The 14,890-nt window shown below is 37.2% G+C and overlaps 1 protein-coding gene across 2 annotated transcripts in view; it reads right to left on the bottom strand.

Annotated features, from left to right (window-relative positions):
• Positions 1-14,890, bottom strand: part of Stam (signal transducing adaptor molecule) — a 61,535-nt gene that overhangs the window by 6,821 nt on the left and 39,824 nt on the right. For both annotated transcript variants that reach the window (XM_059263612.1, XM_059263613.1), the window contains 8 exons: positions 14,256-14,346; positions 13,730-13,922; positions 12,222-12,316; positions 9,377-9,465; positions 5,325-5,412; positions 4,849-4,903; positions 3,924-4,077; positions 7-182 (listed from right to left, as the gene is read on the bottom strand). In XM_059263612.1, the coding sequence (XP_059119595.1) occupies positions 7-182; positions 3,924-4,077; positions 4,849-4,903; positions 5,325-5,412; positions 9,377-9,465; positions 12,222-12,316; positions 13,730-13,922; positions 14,256-14,346 (941 nt within the window). The remainder of the gene's footprint in view (positions 1-6; positions 183-3,923; positions 4,078-4,848; positions 4,904-5,324; positions 5,413-9,376; positions 9,466-12,221; positions 12,317-13,729; positions 13,923-14,255; positions 14,347-14,890) is intronic.

The raw sequence follows: 14,890 nt of genomic DNA, 5'->3' as shown, positions 1-14,890 counted from the left end.
AATTACTTTGGGTAAGAAGCCTGGGTCTGCTGACTAGGAAGAGCAGAGTTTGCAGAGGGTGGAACTGCTCCTTGGCTGATGGAAGAAAGCTGCTCTGGGGGCAGACTGTAGCTCTGGAGATGGCTTATCTGTGCACTCCCTGTAACCAGGTAGGTACCACTTTGAGCAGGTCCTGGATATACCTACAAAAGGTGATAAGGAAACATTCCATTATACAACTGTAATGCCTATTCCAAATTTATCAGCAGAGACATTCAGTTACAAAAAACATTGCTCCTTTAGAACTTCTTTTAAATGTTACTGCTATGTAATTGGAAGTTTTCCTGTGTCCCACCAGGTCCTCGGTCAAGACAAATCTCTCACCCACCAGTCCTGCAGCCGTCTGGACCCAAATAAGCATACACAGGCTTACATTATTTTTAAACTATGGCCATGGTAGGCTTCTTGCTAGCTAGCTCTTATATCTTAAATTAACCCATTTCTATAAATCTATACTTTGCCACATGGCTTGTGGCTTATCATTATCTTTACATCTTGCTTCTCCTGGTGGCAGCATCTCCTCTGCTCTATGTTGCTCCTTCCTCTCTCTCTAGTTAGAATGTCCCGCCTAACCTTATTCTGCCTCACCATTGGCCAAACAGCTTTACTTATCAACCAATCAGAGCAACATATATTCACAGCATACAGAATGACATCACTCATCATTTCCCCTTTTTCTTTCTATTTAAAAGGTTTTAATATCAACATAGTGAAATTACATATAACAAAACAGTTATCACACAAGAATTACAGTTATACTATCAGTTGGAACTTTATGAAAAGCTCTTTTTAGTATAGACTGATGATTTTTAATTGAAAGTGTATGTGTGTTTGCAGGGATGAGTGTGCATGCATGAGTATATAGGAGCACATGGATGCCAAAGGCTGATGTTAGGTGTCTTCCTGAATCATTTTCCACCTTCTATTCAGCCAGGGTGTCTCACTTGAAGCCAAAGCTCATCTATTGGGCTACTATACCTAGCCAGCTTGCTCTGGGGATCCCTTCTGTATTTCCATGTGCTGGGATTACAGGTGGACTATCATGCCCAACTGGCATTTACAAGAGAGTTGGGAATCTAAGCTCCAGTCTGGCAAACATTTTACCCACTGAGCCATCCTCCTAGTCCAAATTTTTATTTTTAAGCATTACATAAACAGATTTTACTTTGACATAGTAGTAGTAAAGAAATACATCTTATACTAATATGATCTCTGTATTAAATTCATGATATACTTTTCATATTGGTCTTTCAAAAGGTCTTTTTTATTTCAGTTCTGGTTTGTTTGGTTTTTTGATTGCCTGTTTGTTTGGGGGGGGGGGGACTGGAAGAGTGTGGAGGTGAGGAGGATCTAGGAAAGAGAAAACCATGATCAGAATATATTGCATGAAAAGTTTATATATATGAATCCCAACACTTTGGAAGTATACTTGAATTCATTATTTTATAGCCACAGACTGTATTTACAATTCACATTTTCTAAACTATAATTTAATGAATGGCGAACACACTAATTTTCGAAGGTAGGGGTCAACAAATTTTCTTATACAGTACAAACAGTCTATTGTAAGTACTCAAGTCTATAGGTTTAGGATGCAGCTACAAAGCAGAAATAAATGGGGTGGCTGTGAGCCAAATGGAGGGGCTGTGTCCATCTAGCTAAAAACAGGCAGCAGGCTGGGTTTGTTTGCCAATTCTTTTATCTAAAAGCTGTTCTTTCTGTTGTTGTTTTATTTAAATTTAAAGAAACAGAAGTCCTTTTTTTTCTGAAGAAGGTTGGTTGTAACCCTGACTGGCTTGTTACAGCCATACTATATGGTCCAAGTTGGCCTTAGATATGAAACAATCCCCCTGCTTGCTTCCTCCTGCATGCTGGGATTACAGGCATGCACTGCCAACCTCTTTAGTAATTAGCTTACTAGCATGAGTGACCATGGCTTACTGAAGTCTTAAAACATTTTTTTAGTTACTGTTTAAGTCTGTTTATATATTTGAAAAGACATTCTACTGGCTATATAGTAAGACTGTTCCCATGTGCTAAGGCAACTAACACAATCATCAAGAAACGAATCACCCTCTATTTCATTAAATGTAACAAATTCACATCAGAACTCCTAAGGTCTTCATTACAAGCATAGCTAAACAAGTTCTCATGGCTATATTTTATTATTCTTTGCAAATTCAATGTGAAAGACTGTTTAACTCAAACTAGTGACCAAAACTATTGAGCAGGTACCATTCAAGCTCCCGATTCTCTACCCAAGGGTGGAGAATTCATCCTCCTGAAGATGTCAGCTTGTTTCATGAGAAATGGGCCATGCAAGAAAATCTACACTAAGTGTGTGACTGCTCTAAGTGGACAAAACAGACTGTCTAATTACACCTAAAACTTGCTCAACTGATGGCACAGGGGCTCTTAAACAGTTGCTTGGGGCAGAAAGAGGAAAAAAGGTTCCATGTTGAATGTATATGTGATAATGGGAAGAGGAGGAGCATCCCCATGAAAGCTGCCCTGTGAGTGCACACATAAATATTCCATTTTGTTGGTGTTGAACAGCTTCTCAACTCATTTTTCCCATTGCCCTTAGGTCCTCCTCTTACAGATAAGTACACGTTCATTTTCTGTTTAAAACAGTTTTTATATCACTGGAAATGTTACATTTTACTTTGGGACATTTATCAAAATCTACTAAAACATAATTGGCATACAAAGGACTGCTTAAATTTAGTGAATCTAACTTACTGAGTTGGAGGTAAATATATAATACCCTTGAAAGCATAATCATAATCTATGGCATAAACATATCCCTAACTCAAGGTTGACTCCCACCCTCTTCGATAAGAACATTTAACCTGGCTAGAGGTGACTCAGTGGTTAAGAGTACTCGCTGTTCTTTCAGAGGACCTGGATTCAATTCCATCACCCACATGACAGCTCACAACTGTCTATAATCCAGCTCCAAGTGATTTGACACCCTCATACAAACATATACAGGCAAAACACTGATGAACATAAAGTAAAAATAAATCATAAAATGAACACTTAGCCTAAGCAGTTCAATGTAAAACAAAAGCTGTAGACACTCAGAATATTAGAAAATATATGACAGAAAAACTGAAGGTTTATTTTTTAATGATTTATTTGTTCTTCTTTTATGTGCAGTTGTGTTTTGTCTGGATGTATGTCAGTATGAGGGTGTTGAATCTCTTGAGTTGGAGTTACAGACAGTTCTAAGCTACCATGTGGGTACTGGGTGCTGGGAATTGAACCTGGGTCTTTTCGAAGAGCAGCCAGTGCTCTTTAAGCACTAAGCCTGAAATCTTACCATATGAACCTAAACTTTAAAGACTTTGGTTCTACAGGTCTAGGGTAGGATTAAAATACCTTTATTTAAAGAAAAAGGGTGGGAGGAAACTTCTTAGTGGGTAATTTTGCTACTTATCCATGTACAAAGTGAAGATTTAAAAAAAATATATACATATGTGTGGATATACTGACATATTCAGTATATTACATATTTGTGAATTTTAAAAATTCTATTATTTTTTTCATTGTAAACATTACGCTGAAGAAATTACACTTTGCGGTGTGGAGAGATGACTCAGCGGTTAAAAGCACTTCCTGCTCCTAGGGAAGCCAAGTTCAGTTCCAGCACTCACATCAGAGAGCTCACAACCTAGCTCACAACCAACTGTAAATCCAGCTTGAGGGGATACAATACCCTCTTCTGGCAAATAAGGGGCCCAGTACACACATGTGGTATATACTCACAAAGACAAAGATACACACATATATATGCATGTATTTTACAAAAACAGACATTCCAAACCATCTCAAGTACATTCAAGAATTTACACAACACTCCTGAGCTTTGCAAAACATACCTGGGAACCAGAAACACCAGATGACTGCATATAATACTGCTGATTCTGTAATTTTGCATACATAGAATACATTGGATCTTCATTCATTAACTTCGTATACAGTGAAAGAGCTTCCATCACCTTCACATTTAGTTCTGAGAGTTCTGAATGTTTTCTGAAATATTACACAATAATTTGATCGCTAAATGGTACAATGCTCTAAATAGTTAACTCTAAATACTAACAGACAGGGCAAAAACACCTTCTCCCTTGGTTCTGAGGCAATAAGAAACATGTTTTCAGGTTAGATCCCATGCTGGACCACTTGACTGTACCTGGAACTGTCTAGATTTCCTCATTCATCAACAGATGCCAGCCTGTGAGCTCTAGTAATGCCACTTTAGTAAGCACAATTATATAAAAAGAGGAAGACAGTGAAAGCCCACAGCAGCCTTGCTTTTCAAGAAAGGGCAAACAAGTCCAAACCCTTACGAAGGTGAGAATGGTGAGTGAAGAACGGCTCTTTGAAGCACTGTCTATGTTGTGGTTGTGACAGCTGTATGCACACACACAGAAGCCTGAGACACATTGGGTGTCTCTTCTCTATGGCTCTCCACCTTCGGTTTTGAGACAGGCTCTCTTTCTGCACCTGAAGCTCATCGATGCACCTGGGCTGGTTGGGTACAGATTCTCAGGGATCTGCCCACCTGCGCCATACCTCTTTCTTCTTCTCCTCACCCTCACTGCCCTGGCTGGCTTTACAGGCCTGCACCACCATGCCCTGCTCCTTACATGGACTTCAAGGATCCAAACCTTGTGGTTAGGTGGCAGGCACTTTATCATTTGAGCCACCTCTGCAGGCTGGAGTACCTTGTAAAAATGGCAGTTTACGGAAATGGTTTCAGAGAGAAAGATACACAATTTAAATACAGTACAAGTTCTTTACCTATCAATATCTTCCAGCTTTTCATCAATGAGAGGTCCCATCTGGTGACACATCGCTAAGATGACAATTTTTGAAGAAATAAGAAAACACAAGAAAAGAAAGTAAACTTCTGAAAAATATTTATTAAAAAAGTGAAGTTTAATTAATGTGAAGTAATTAAAATATTAGTTATCTGTGGTCAATAGAACCTAAAATTCATTTTCTTAAAGTATAATGGTGAGAGTTTAAAATACTGACTTCCAAATGTTTTTTTTTTCCTTTTACAAGACTTTAAGATGCTGAATAAAATAATTTGAATAGTAAGGTTTGTGATTTCAACCTCTACTCCAGATTTAAACAGCATAGGAAAGGTGAGAGAGGCACAGCACGAAGGTGTAATGTCCTTCCTAAGACTGTTCTCAAAAGTCATTCTGGAGCAGTGTAGTAAGATCTCTGGTGACTCTTTGCTTGTAAGGTAGACAGAAAAAAAGGGTTACCTTCAAGATGAAGCAGCTCTGGCAAGTCTGGCTGATTATCACTGGGATCTGTACTTTGCAACATCTGTAACAACTGGTCCATTTTATCCTATAGAAATAGTTATTGTCAAAAGCAAGCAATCTTTATGAAACAGTATGTTCTTTTTGACAAGACAACTCAATCACAGACAGTTTTGTTTTTTTTTTTTGTTTGTTTGTTTGGTTTTCCGAGACAGGGTTTCTCTGTGTAACCACTTTGGCTGTCCTGGAACTCACTCTGTAGACCAGGCTGACCTCAAACTCACAAGAGATCCACCTGCCTCTACCTCCTTGAGTGCTAGGATTGAAAGCGTACGCCACTACTACCCGGCTTCAGATAGATTTTACAGTTCATAGTTAGGAAAGTTTATTTCCTTTTATGTTTTTAGCATCTTATGCGTTCCTTTTAGCACCATGCAAAATCAGGCCCTTGCATGCTATTCGTTGGTTGTTTTTCAAAATGTTCAAATTAGAACAGGACCATCCATTTAGACTTACGGGGTATAATTTCCCCATTCTCTTAGACCATGTTCAAGAATTTCACTTTGTTTTGGAGCAGCTGTAACTTAGCCACAAAACAGTTGGAGCATCCCTCTCAAGATGGCCTGCTATGACTAACAACTCAGTCATTACTTCTCACTGGCAATGAGTATGACAGCTGTTCCACAGGCAGAGCTCAGGCCTTTCACAGCTGTTCTTCTAAGTGGAGCTCTAAGGATTTAATCTGTTCTCTTTCCATCAACATTTCGGTTTGTCATAAAAAAAGAAAGAAACTTGTAGTTTATTCCTTTTGTGTGTGTGTGTGTGTGTGTGTGTGTGTGTGTGTGTGTGAAAAGATGGATAATATCTCAATCACTTACTTGGGTCTATTTCAGAATCCTTTAATACTTAGGACTGAAGGATCTAAAAAAGGCAGTTGCATAAATATACCCATGCATTATACAAAATGTATTTTTTCATTTACCAAATTCTATGAAAGTTATTACAAACTTTTTTCACTCAAATTTTCTATATAGTGATGCTACTACACACAACTAATAATGTAAAGACTACAGATTCTGAATAAAATTATTACTCAAACACAGGCTGTTCAGAGATGAATTAATTGTTAGATTAGTAGCAGAGGAAAGCTCCTTTCAAGTCAAGTGACTGCTGTATTTTAAAGTGGATATTCTTTCATGTGAAAGATTCATGTTCATTTTAAGACATTTAAAAAGGCAACAGAAACATTTGTCTCCTGTTAATACAACATGGTTGCTATATGAGCCACAGCTGAGTACTCAGACATTTCCTTCTGTAACACAATCTAGCCAAGCAGAATGTTCCCTGACCCAGTTGGATTCCTTAGTACTTAGCACTCGTCCGCACTCTTGTTTTTCTCAAAGACCAAGTATCACTACCACCATTTAGACAAGGCTGGAGATGTGACTCACTAGAAGATCACTTGCCTGTCATGTACAAGGCTCTGGGTTCTATCCCCAGGACCACAAAAACAAACAATTGTTTTTAAATCAGTAATTCCAAATTGATCATTTTTCTCCTTAAACTCATTATATTTCTGCTCATTATCTCCTACAAAATTTTATCTAAATGCACTTTAAAGTCTTCCAGAAGACTATGTCAAACTTTTTTGAAATAAAAGCATGTATATAAATTGGCAATACTCTGTTAAATTCATCTATATGCATTAATGATTCCTACTAGTATGTAATGGGTTGAAGTAACAAAGTTCAAATTTAAAAGAATCAAATGAGCCAGGACTCAAGGTCATTCATATTCATATTTTATGTTGTTACAAGTGAAACTAATGGGAAATCTTGTTTATATATTTCAAGCTATTAGAGCAGCACCACTGAATTATTTCCATCACTTCTGAGTGTTATAACAGGAGTCTTAAGTAGCTCATTACTAAAAATTATTTTTAGGGGCTGAAGAGATGACTCAACAGTTGAGAACACTGGCAGCTCTTTCTGAGGACCCACATTCAACTCCCAGCACCCATATGGCAGCTTGCAACCAACCATCTGTTACTCCAGTTCCAGGGAAACCCAATGCCCCCTTCTGGCCTCTGTAGGCACCAGGCATGCAAGCAGTGCACAGACATAAATCCAGGCAAAATATATACCCACACATATGAAGTAAAATAAAATTTAAAAACTGTAGTTAATAATCTATTAGCTGGGAATTCACTGTGCTCATTGTTCTTTTTTTTTTTTATTGCTGCCAAATGTATGACACCATCTGAACTGTGCTGGCTAGTCATTACCACCACCAGGATTTGGAATTGCTGCTAGAAACTAATGCATCACAGTAAGGCTTAGTATGGGCACAGGATGAGGCTGACATCTATACAATGGAGAAAGAAATTATAACAGAAGAGAAAGAAAATGGAAAATGATGGCAGGAAGTGGTCTCAAATACATCAACTTCTAAAATACAAGAAAATGAAGTTCTGAAGAGTGTTCTACGCTGATCTATACCAGGGGCCAGACAGTAAGAATGAAGACTACACAATCTCTTCAGTAACTTCAGCACAAAGGCAGCCAGAAAACACATGTGTATGTATGTGATACAACTATGTAAGAATACAGCTATATTTCAAATTTGGCCTGCTGGGGATAGCATCCTGTATGGCTTGCTAATTCCATCATTTAAAATCAGTTACTAAGTTAATTCAATACAATACTGATATTACTATTCAAAACAATACTATTAATAGGTTTGAATATAAAAATGTAACTGTAGGGGCTAGAGAGATGGCTCAGAGGCAGAGACTGGCTGCTTTTCCAGAGGACAAGGGTTCAATTTCCAGCACCCACATGGCAGCTGACAACTGTCTCTAACTCCAATTCTAAGGAGACAGAAGCCCTTTTCTGACCTTCACAGGCACCAAATATGCACTTGGTGCTCAGATTTACATACAAGCAAAATACATCCATACACATAAAAAAATAATAAATTAAAAAAATATACAGCTGCAAAGATGATTTAAGATAAATATATAACTAATTTTAATTTTTTTCATATGTAGAAATAGCATAGATTTCTATGCAGCCTAGGGAACTATGACGTATTAATTTAATTCCAAAGATGCCAAGTTTGGGTGGGAGCCACAGCCCAGTGGTAGAGCACAAAGCCCTAGGCTAATCCCCAGCACTGTAAAACAAACAAGTCAAGTTAACATGACTCCAAAAAAATACTGTTCCAGTTGCAACTAAGTGTATTTTCAAACATAACCACTGAAAATAATCACTGTTTCAGATTAACAATGACATGTGGGTGATTTAAAATAAAAATAAAGTAAGTTTTCCCAAAAACTCAAATGTATTCAAGGAAGAAGCACAATTCATTTCACTGAACTGGTTTATGTAGTAGTAATTTAATAACAGCTTCATTTGAAAACCAGCAAATTTGTTTTATTCTTTCAACACACAGTAATTGTCCTATACTCTGCAATGTACAAGCAATTTTAATGCTTGTTGAATATCTGTAAAGACAGGTATTCTCACAGAGCATCAACAAAACTGTAAAAATTTCCCTTCTGTTCAACAATTTCACAGTACCTATTAACATGAAAAACACACAGATCCTTTGGTTTGGAAGTTCCATTCCTGGATATCTAAGCTAAGAAAAACAAATTAAATGTTAAAAGGAAAACAAAACAAAAAACCCTCACTATAATACTGTTGTTTGTGATAACAATTAAAATTGAAAACTGCCTAAGTGCCCAATAATTAAATACATCAATAGAAATCCAAACTATAAAATACTACACAGAAATTTACATTTATCCTTAAATTATCCCCTCTCTAAAGCACTGGAGATCAATTCAGAGTCTCACACACATGCTACTGAGCTATATCCTCAACCTTTAGCAGGATAAATAACAAGATCTGAGTAAGGTAAAAATGGGACCAAAGAAGTTGTAACAATAATATATGCTTTGCTTATATTGTTAACATTTCAGAACAAGAAAACAAGTAATCCAGCTTCTATACAAAGTGCTTATCACTGTTAACAAGGAAACCACTCACCTCATCAATAAAGGCTGGTTCTGGTTCTGGCTCTATAGTCTCTATCTGAACATCATCACTGAATTGTACTGTCTTCTTCTCTGTTTTAACTGGAAAAAAAAAAAACATAAAAATTATATTTTCCTTAAAACAGATCTAGCCAGGCAGTGATGGCGCATGCCTTTAATCCCAGCACTCAGGAGGCAGAGCCAGGCGGATCTCTGTGAGTTCGAGGCCAGCCAGGTCTACAGAGCGAGATCCAGGACAGGCACCAAAACTACACAGAGAAACCCTGTCTCGAAAAAACCAAAAAAAAAAAAAAAAAAAAAAAAAAGATCTTAAAGTTTACTCCTAATAGAGAGAGATTATGGACTTTAGAGACTCAATATAAGGAATAACTGAACTGAAGATATTTAGAAAATGACAGAACATTACTTTATAAAACTGTCTACATTTTCTAATTTTCTCTTGTAAAGATCTTTGTTTCCTATAAGCAATCTCACTTAAAAATAAGTTATGCTTCTGAAATAAAAATGACCTACTTCAGAATTCAATAAATTGTTACAAAAATAAAGCTTAATACTAGCATAAATGAATTCTGCAATTTAAAACAATTCTTTTTAAATTACCAGACAATTCAAAAGAAAATTTTTCTTTAATAGGAACACTACAACATAATGAACTGGAAAATCATGCATGTCCTCTGGCATGGCACTGGGCTTTCTACCCAGAGAGAACATCATGGCCAGCGAAGAACGACGGAAGTGGCCTCAGCAGGAATCTACACTGGCGAACACATGAGCCTGATTTTCTAATCTCATTGTACTCAGAGGGGAAATGTGGTAAGATTCGGCAAACAACTGGCCTTAAAGAGATTTCTCTTGCTCACCAAAGCAATCTTCACCTCCAAATAACACCAAAAAGTACAGAGAGTTCTAGAGAATGAGGGTTTTTTTTTTCTGGATTTTTGGTCCTTGCATCAATGAGGTCAATCAGACATGAAAACGTTAGGAATGAAAATGAAAAGGGAGATGTCAGAGTAGGAAGAACTATGGACAGAAATAATATTCATTACACGACTCAATGTGCTCGATGGATTATTAATTCGCCCTGCTGAATTTCCAAAACAATCCTATATGGTATGCTTATTTTTTAAAAAGTGGTTTAGAAAGATTAAAATCTCTTGCAGAAAACTAACAATTGGAAAGGCTGGACTTGTGTGTCAATTGGTCTTGTCTTTTAGCCTTCCTTCTGGAATCTAGCTTGTTACCTGACTTTGAAAAGAAGTTCTTCTTATGTGTTATGTGCTTGGGTATTGTCTAATTGGAAATGTAATGATCCTGTTCAGTCCATTCAAGTCACCATAAAGCAATATGCTACATACCGCCTCCCCGCCCCCACAAAAAAAATTGGCTGATTCATTTTCCCATGGGGAAAGAGACATCTGTTACAGACATTCTGCTTGCTATCTTACACTATTATCAAGAAGAGAGCTGGGACAGCTCTGCATTCATTGGCTGTTACCCAAAAGAAAACACATGGCAGACTTCACAAGAACTGATAATGCACAAGTTTGCAGCCCCTTTCCTCACAGAAACTGACACCAAATGTATATGATACACAAAATATGCTATTTACATATATAATGGCATTTTTTCACAATAACTAGCTTTGTCTCCAAAATAAAGTAACATAAATGAGGCACGTGTATCTATGTGACAGATCAAGTGAATGTGGCTTCTATTTCCTATAAAAGAATGATGATACAGGGATTGTGCTAGCCTATTTTCTAAATCTGAGGACTATTACTGTATTACATAGGATATTTCCTATCCTCCTGTTTCTCTTAAGCTGTCCAGAGTGAAACATACAAGAATCAGAAAACTCACAGCACAGCTGCACTGCTGTATGGGAGATAAAGATGAAATAGCTATGTAACAGACATGAGTGAAATCTAGGCTCTCATTTTGAACAAAAATCCAAAGAAATTCTAAACCTGCCGAAAGCTGACATTAAAAAAAAGCCCAAAACACAACAAACACCTCCAGCTAACCAGATTTTTAAAAAAGATGACAATATTATACAAGGCCATTCAAATAGGTTTATATAGGCTTTTTAATATATATATTTTAAACTATGTATCTATACATGCCTGTCTGTGTGTTAGAGTATGTGCATGTTAAGTGCAGGTACCCAAGAAGGGCAAAAGCATTGGATCTCCTGGAGCTCAAGTTAAAGATAGTTGTAAGCCACTCAACATGGGTGCTGGGAAATGAACTTGGGTCCTCTAGAAGAACAGCATGTGCTCTTAGCCACTGAGTCATCTCTCCAGTCCCCGAGTTCATACATTTCTCAGTTCCAATGAGTAGTTTAGCTCCAACAACTGTATTAAAAGAATGAGTATCAAGATCTGACTCTACAAAAGTAAAAAAGATAAGTCAGTAGCTATGAGAGAGAACCATTTTATTAAAGATTTAGAATTTCTGACTTGCTGTTAAAGGCTTTTCTTCACTGTTGGGACACCTTATCCATTATGTAGTCTTTGATAGATACATATAACAAAGTCTGGCAGACATAGGGCTGTAATTCGTAGACTGTTTCTGATAAGGATTTGGATTTTATTCATATGTAGCTCAGGGTAGCCTTCACTTCACTGTGTAGTGGTCACTCTTCCACAGACTGGGACTGGAGGAGAGTTCGGATTACAAGCATGCATCACCACCATGGGCAGCTTGGAATTTCATTGTTTAAAACACATAGGGGCAAAAACGTTTAAGTCATTTGGCTATAAAGTTGAGTTTACTCAACTTTCATCAAGAAGACTATGGATTATCGATCATTGAACAACAGATCAAAAAGTACTTACTCATTTCTGGTTCAGCAGTCAGATCTGCAGTCACAAAATTAGAAGGAAAAAGCCCTATTCCTTGATGGGTTTCACCTTTCCACCAGTTGGGATCACTAAGACAAACAAACAAACAAACAAAAGAATGCTTTACCAAAAGAGAGAAGTATTCCTGTAAGATTTTACCAGTAGTCCACAGTATTGAACTTGCATTCTCACCACACTAGAACGCTACAACAATGCAATAAATGAGATTGAAGCCTATCTTCACAAACAGGAAGTGAAGAGCTACAGTGGCACCATTAGTTAGTGTGAGGTTCTGATACAAACAGGAAATGAGCCCCTCAAGAGAAGTCTTTGAAGCCACAGTTCTTTTCCTCAGAAGGTCAGTAAATCTTCTGAGAAGCCAATAAAGAGCTATGGACTCTCCCCCAAAAAGAGGCCCTAGGCTTAAAACCATCTGTGTCAGGCAGTCCCTTGGGTTTCAACATAAGAGCTCTTTCTAATAAGATGTGGAAGTAGACTCGGGGACCACATCTCCATTCCCACACCACTGTGGCTCTTTCATGCATACACTAACAAGGACTGTTTTCTCCTCCCAACGTGACACATACAGAAGATGGCACCACCTGTAGTACAAAACTTGAAACAGAATTGTCTCCAGCGCCCACTATACTGAAAGCCAGTAAGTGTTTAATAAACGCTTTTTCCAAAGAATGAACGAGGCAGTTCTAGCTAGCCAGCTCGAAATTTACATCATTTTGGCTTCTTCATGAAAAATATTAAAATATAATAAATGTTTGTCTTCTAAAATTCACATACTGAAGTCGGGGGGGGGGCACTCTGGAAGGTGATTAATTCATGATAGTAGGGCTTTCTTGAATGGGATCTGTGACCTTAGAAAAGAGATTTCCTGATTTTTTTTTTTTTTTTTTTTTTTGCTCCTCCTGCCACATGTGATACCACAGTGACTACACAGCTGTGTTGGAACCAGAAAGGGCCCAAACCATGTGCCAAATTGGACAGAACTAAGAGAAATCCATTTCTGCTGTTTAAAAGGCCCGTTTGGCAACACAAAAGACTAAACAATAAAAACTAAAAACCTCATGCCATGCAGCTCTTCCCCCAAGATACCATAAGCATAAAACTACTACGTTTTACATAGATCTATGGTTCTGTATGAATACTATCAATAGATCATGTACTTCCTTCAAATCTACCATTATTTTCTAAAACTTTTAACCTTTTACAAGATTTAACAATTCAAATTACTAGATGGAACAGAAAATAAAACAGAAAAGAACAGGTTTCCAAAACAAATAAAAATTATTTAAGTTCGTAAAGGAGGAGAAAATTACACTACAAAATGAATCTATATAGTATAAGGCAAGCAAGTTAACCATCATCTAAAACATCTAGTCAATATTTTGATTATGCTTGGTAATTGATTACATTTAATTAAATAATATTAAAACAGGGGTTGTATAGAATACATTTTCACAAGTGTTCAATGTATAATTAACCATTACCTGTCATCAAGAACTGTAATAACTTCTCCAGCTTTAAAAGTCAGTTCATTATCCTCAGCAGCTTCAAAGTCATATATAGCACGAACTTTTCTACCTTCATGTTGGTGGTTAGTTAAGAGATTAGACGTGCTTGGATATAAAGTGGAAAGGGCAGTTGACTGCTGTCTTTGCTCCTTGAGAGACAACTCAATGGCTGCAAAACAGATTTTAAAGTCCTCAAATCTTAATAACAGCCAATAATACACTGACAGTATTATTTCTCAATAGTTTAACAGGAGACTAGTGTATATCCTCATATAATAACAAATCATTAGAAGTTATATACATTCATTCACCCATCACTGAAAGAATAAAAATAACTTTTTCAAAATTTGACATTTTATTGAAAAATTACAATTTAAGTTATTTTGGGTAATAAAAAGACAAACTTTATTTAAAAAATAAAGCAGCTCTGCTTCATCTGAAGCCATTTCCTTCATCTGTAAATCACTAAAAAATGTTATTCAGTCAGGACTTACAAACTCACCTTTTGCTAAATCTTCCTCTTCCTTTTTGTTAGCCACAGTGCCAGGGTCTTTGGCTACCAGAGCTGGGCTTGCTTTCGCTTGTTCTGCAGCCTAACATACAAGGAAAAAGCAAGACAAGGAGTGAGAGTCGTTCTCAAATTGTCCTAAGTGTACCTCCCCTAAAACCTTGCAAGACCCCTCTCATTAGTCTATTACAGACTTCTCAAGATGACAGACAGACACCCAATCTGGAAGGCCTTCCACTTCAAAGAGGAAGGAGCATCAGAAATGAAGAAATGAATTGCAACTGGAAATACTGATAGACCATCTGCAATTCCCCAGATTAACATAAAGACAATAAACTAGAAACAATATGCAAGTCAGAAAGAAAACAAAAATAATATTTTATAATTTTAGAAAAATTTCAGAACTAGAAGAGGGGTCAGGAGAGGAAAGCAAGGGATCACTTTAATGAAATAAAGATTGTCTTTTTTTTTTTCTCTTATGTCAGGGTTTCTCTGTGTAGCCTTGACTGCCCTGGAACTCGATCTGTAGACCAGGCTGGTCTTGAATGCACAGAGATCCGCCGGCCTCTGCCTCCCGAGTGCTGGGATTAAAGGCGTGCGCCACCACCACCCTGCTAAAGATAATCTTT

Source organism: Peromyscus eremicus, chromosome 5 (assembly GCF_949786415.1).
Source record: "Peromyscus eremicus chromosome 5, PerEre_H2_v1, whole genome shotgun sequence".
Lineage (NCBI taxonomy): Eukaryota > Metazoa > Chordata > Mammalia > Rodentia > Cricetidae > Peromyscus > Peromyscus eremicus.
The sequence above is the reverse complement of the archived record's forward strand: the minus strand, read 5'-3'. Positions and strand labels throughout refer to the sequence as shown.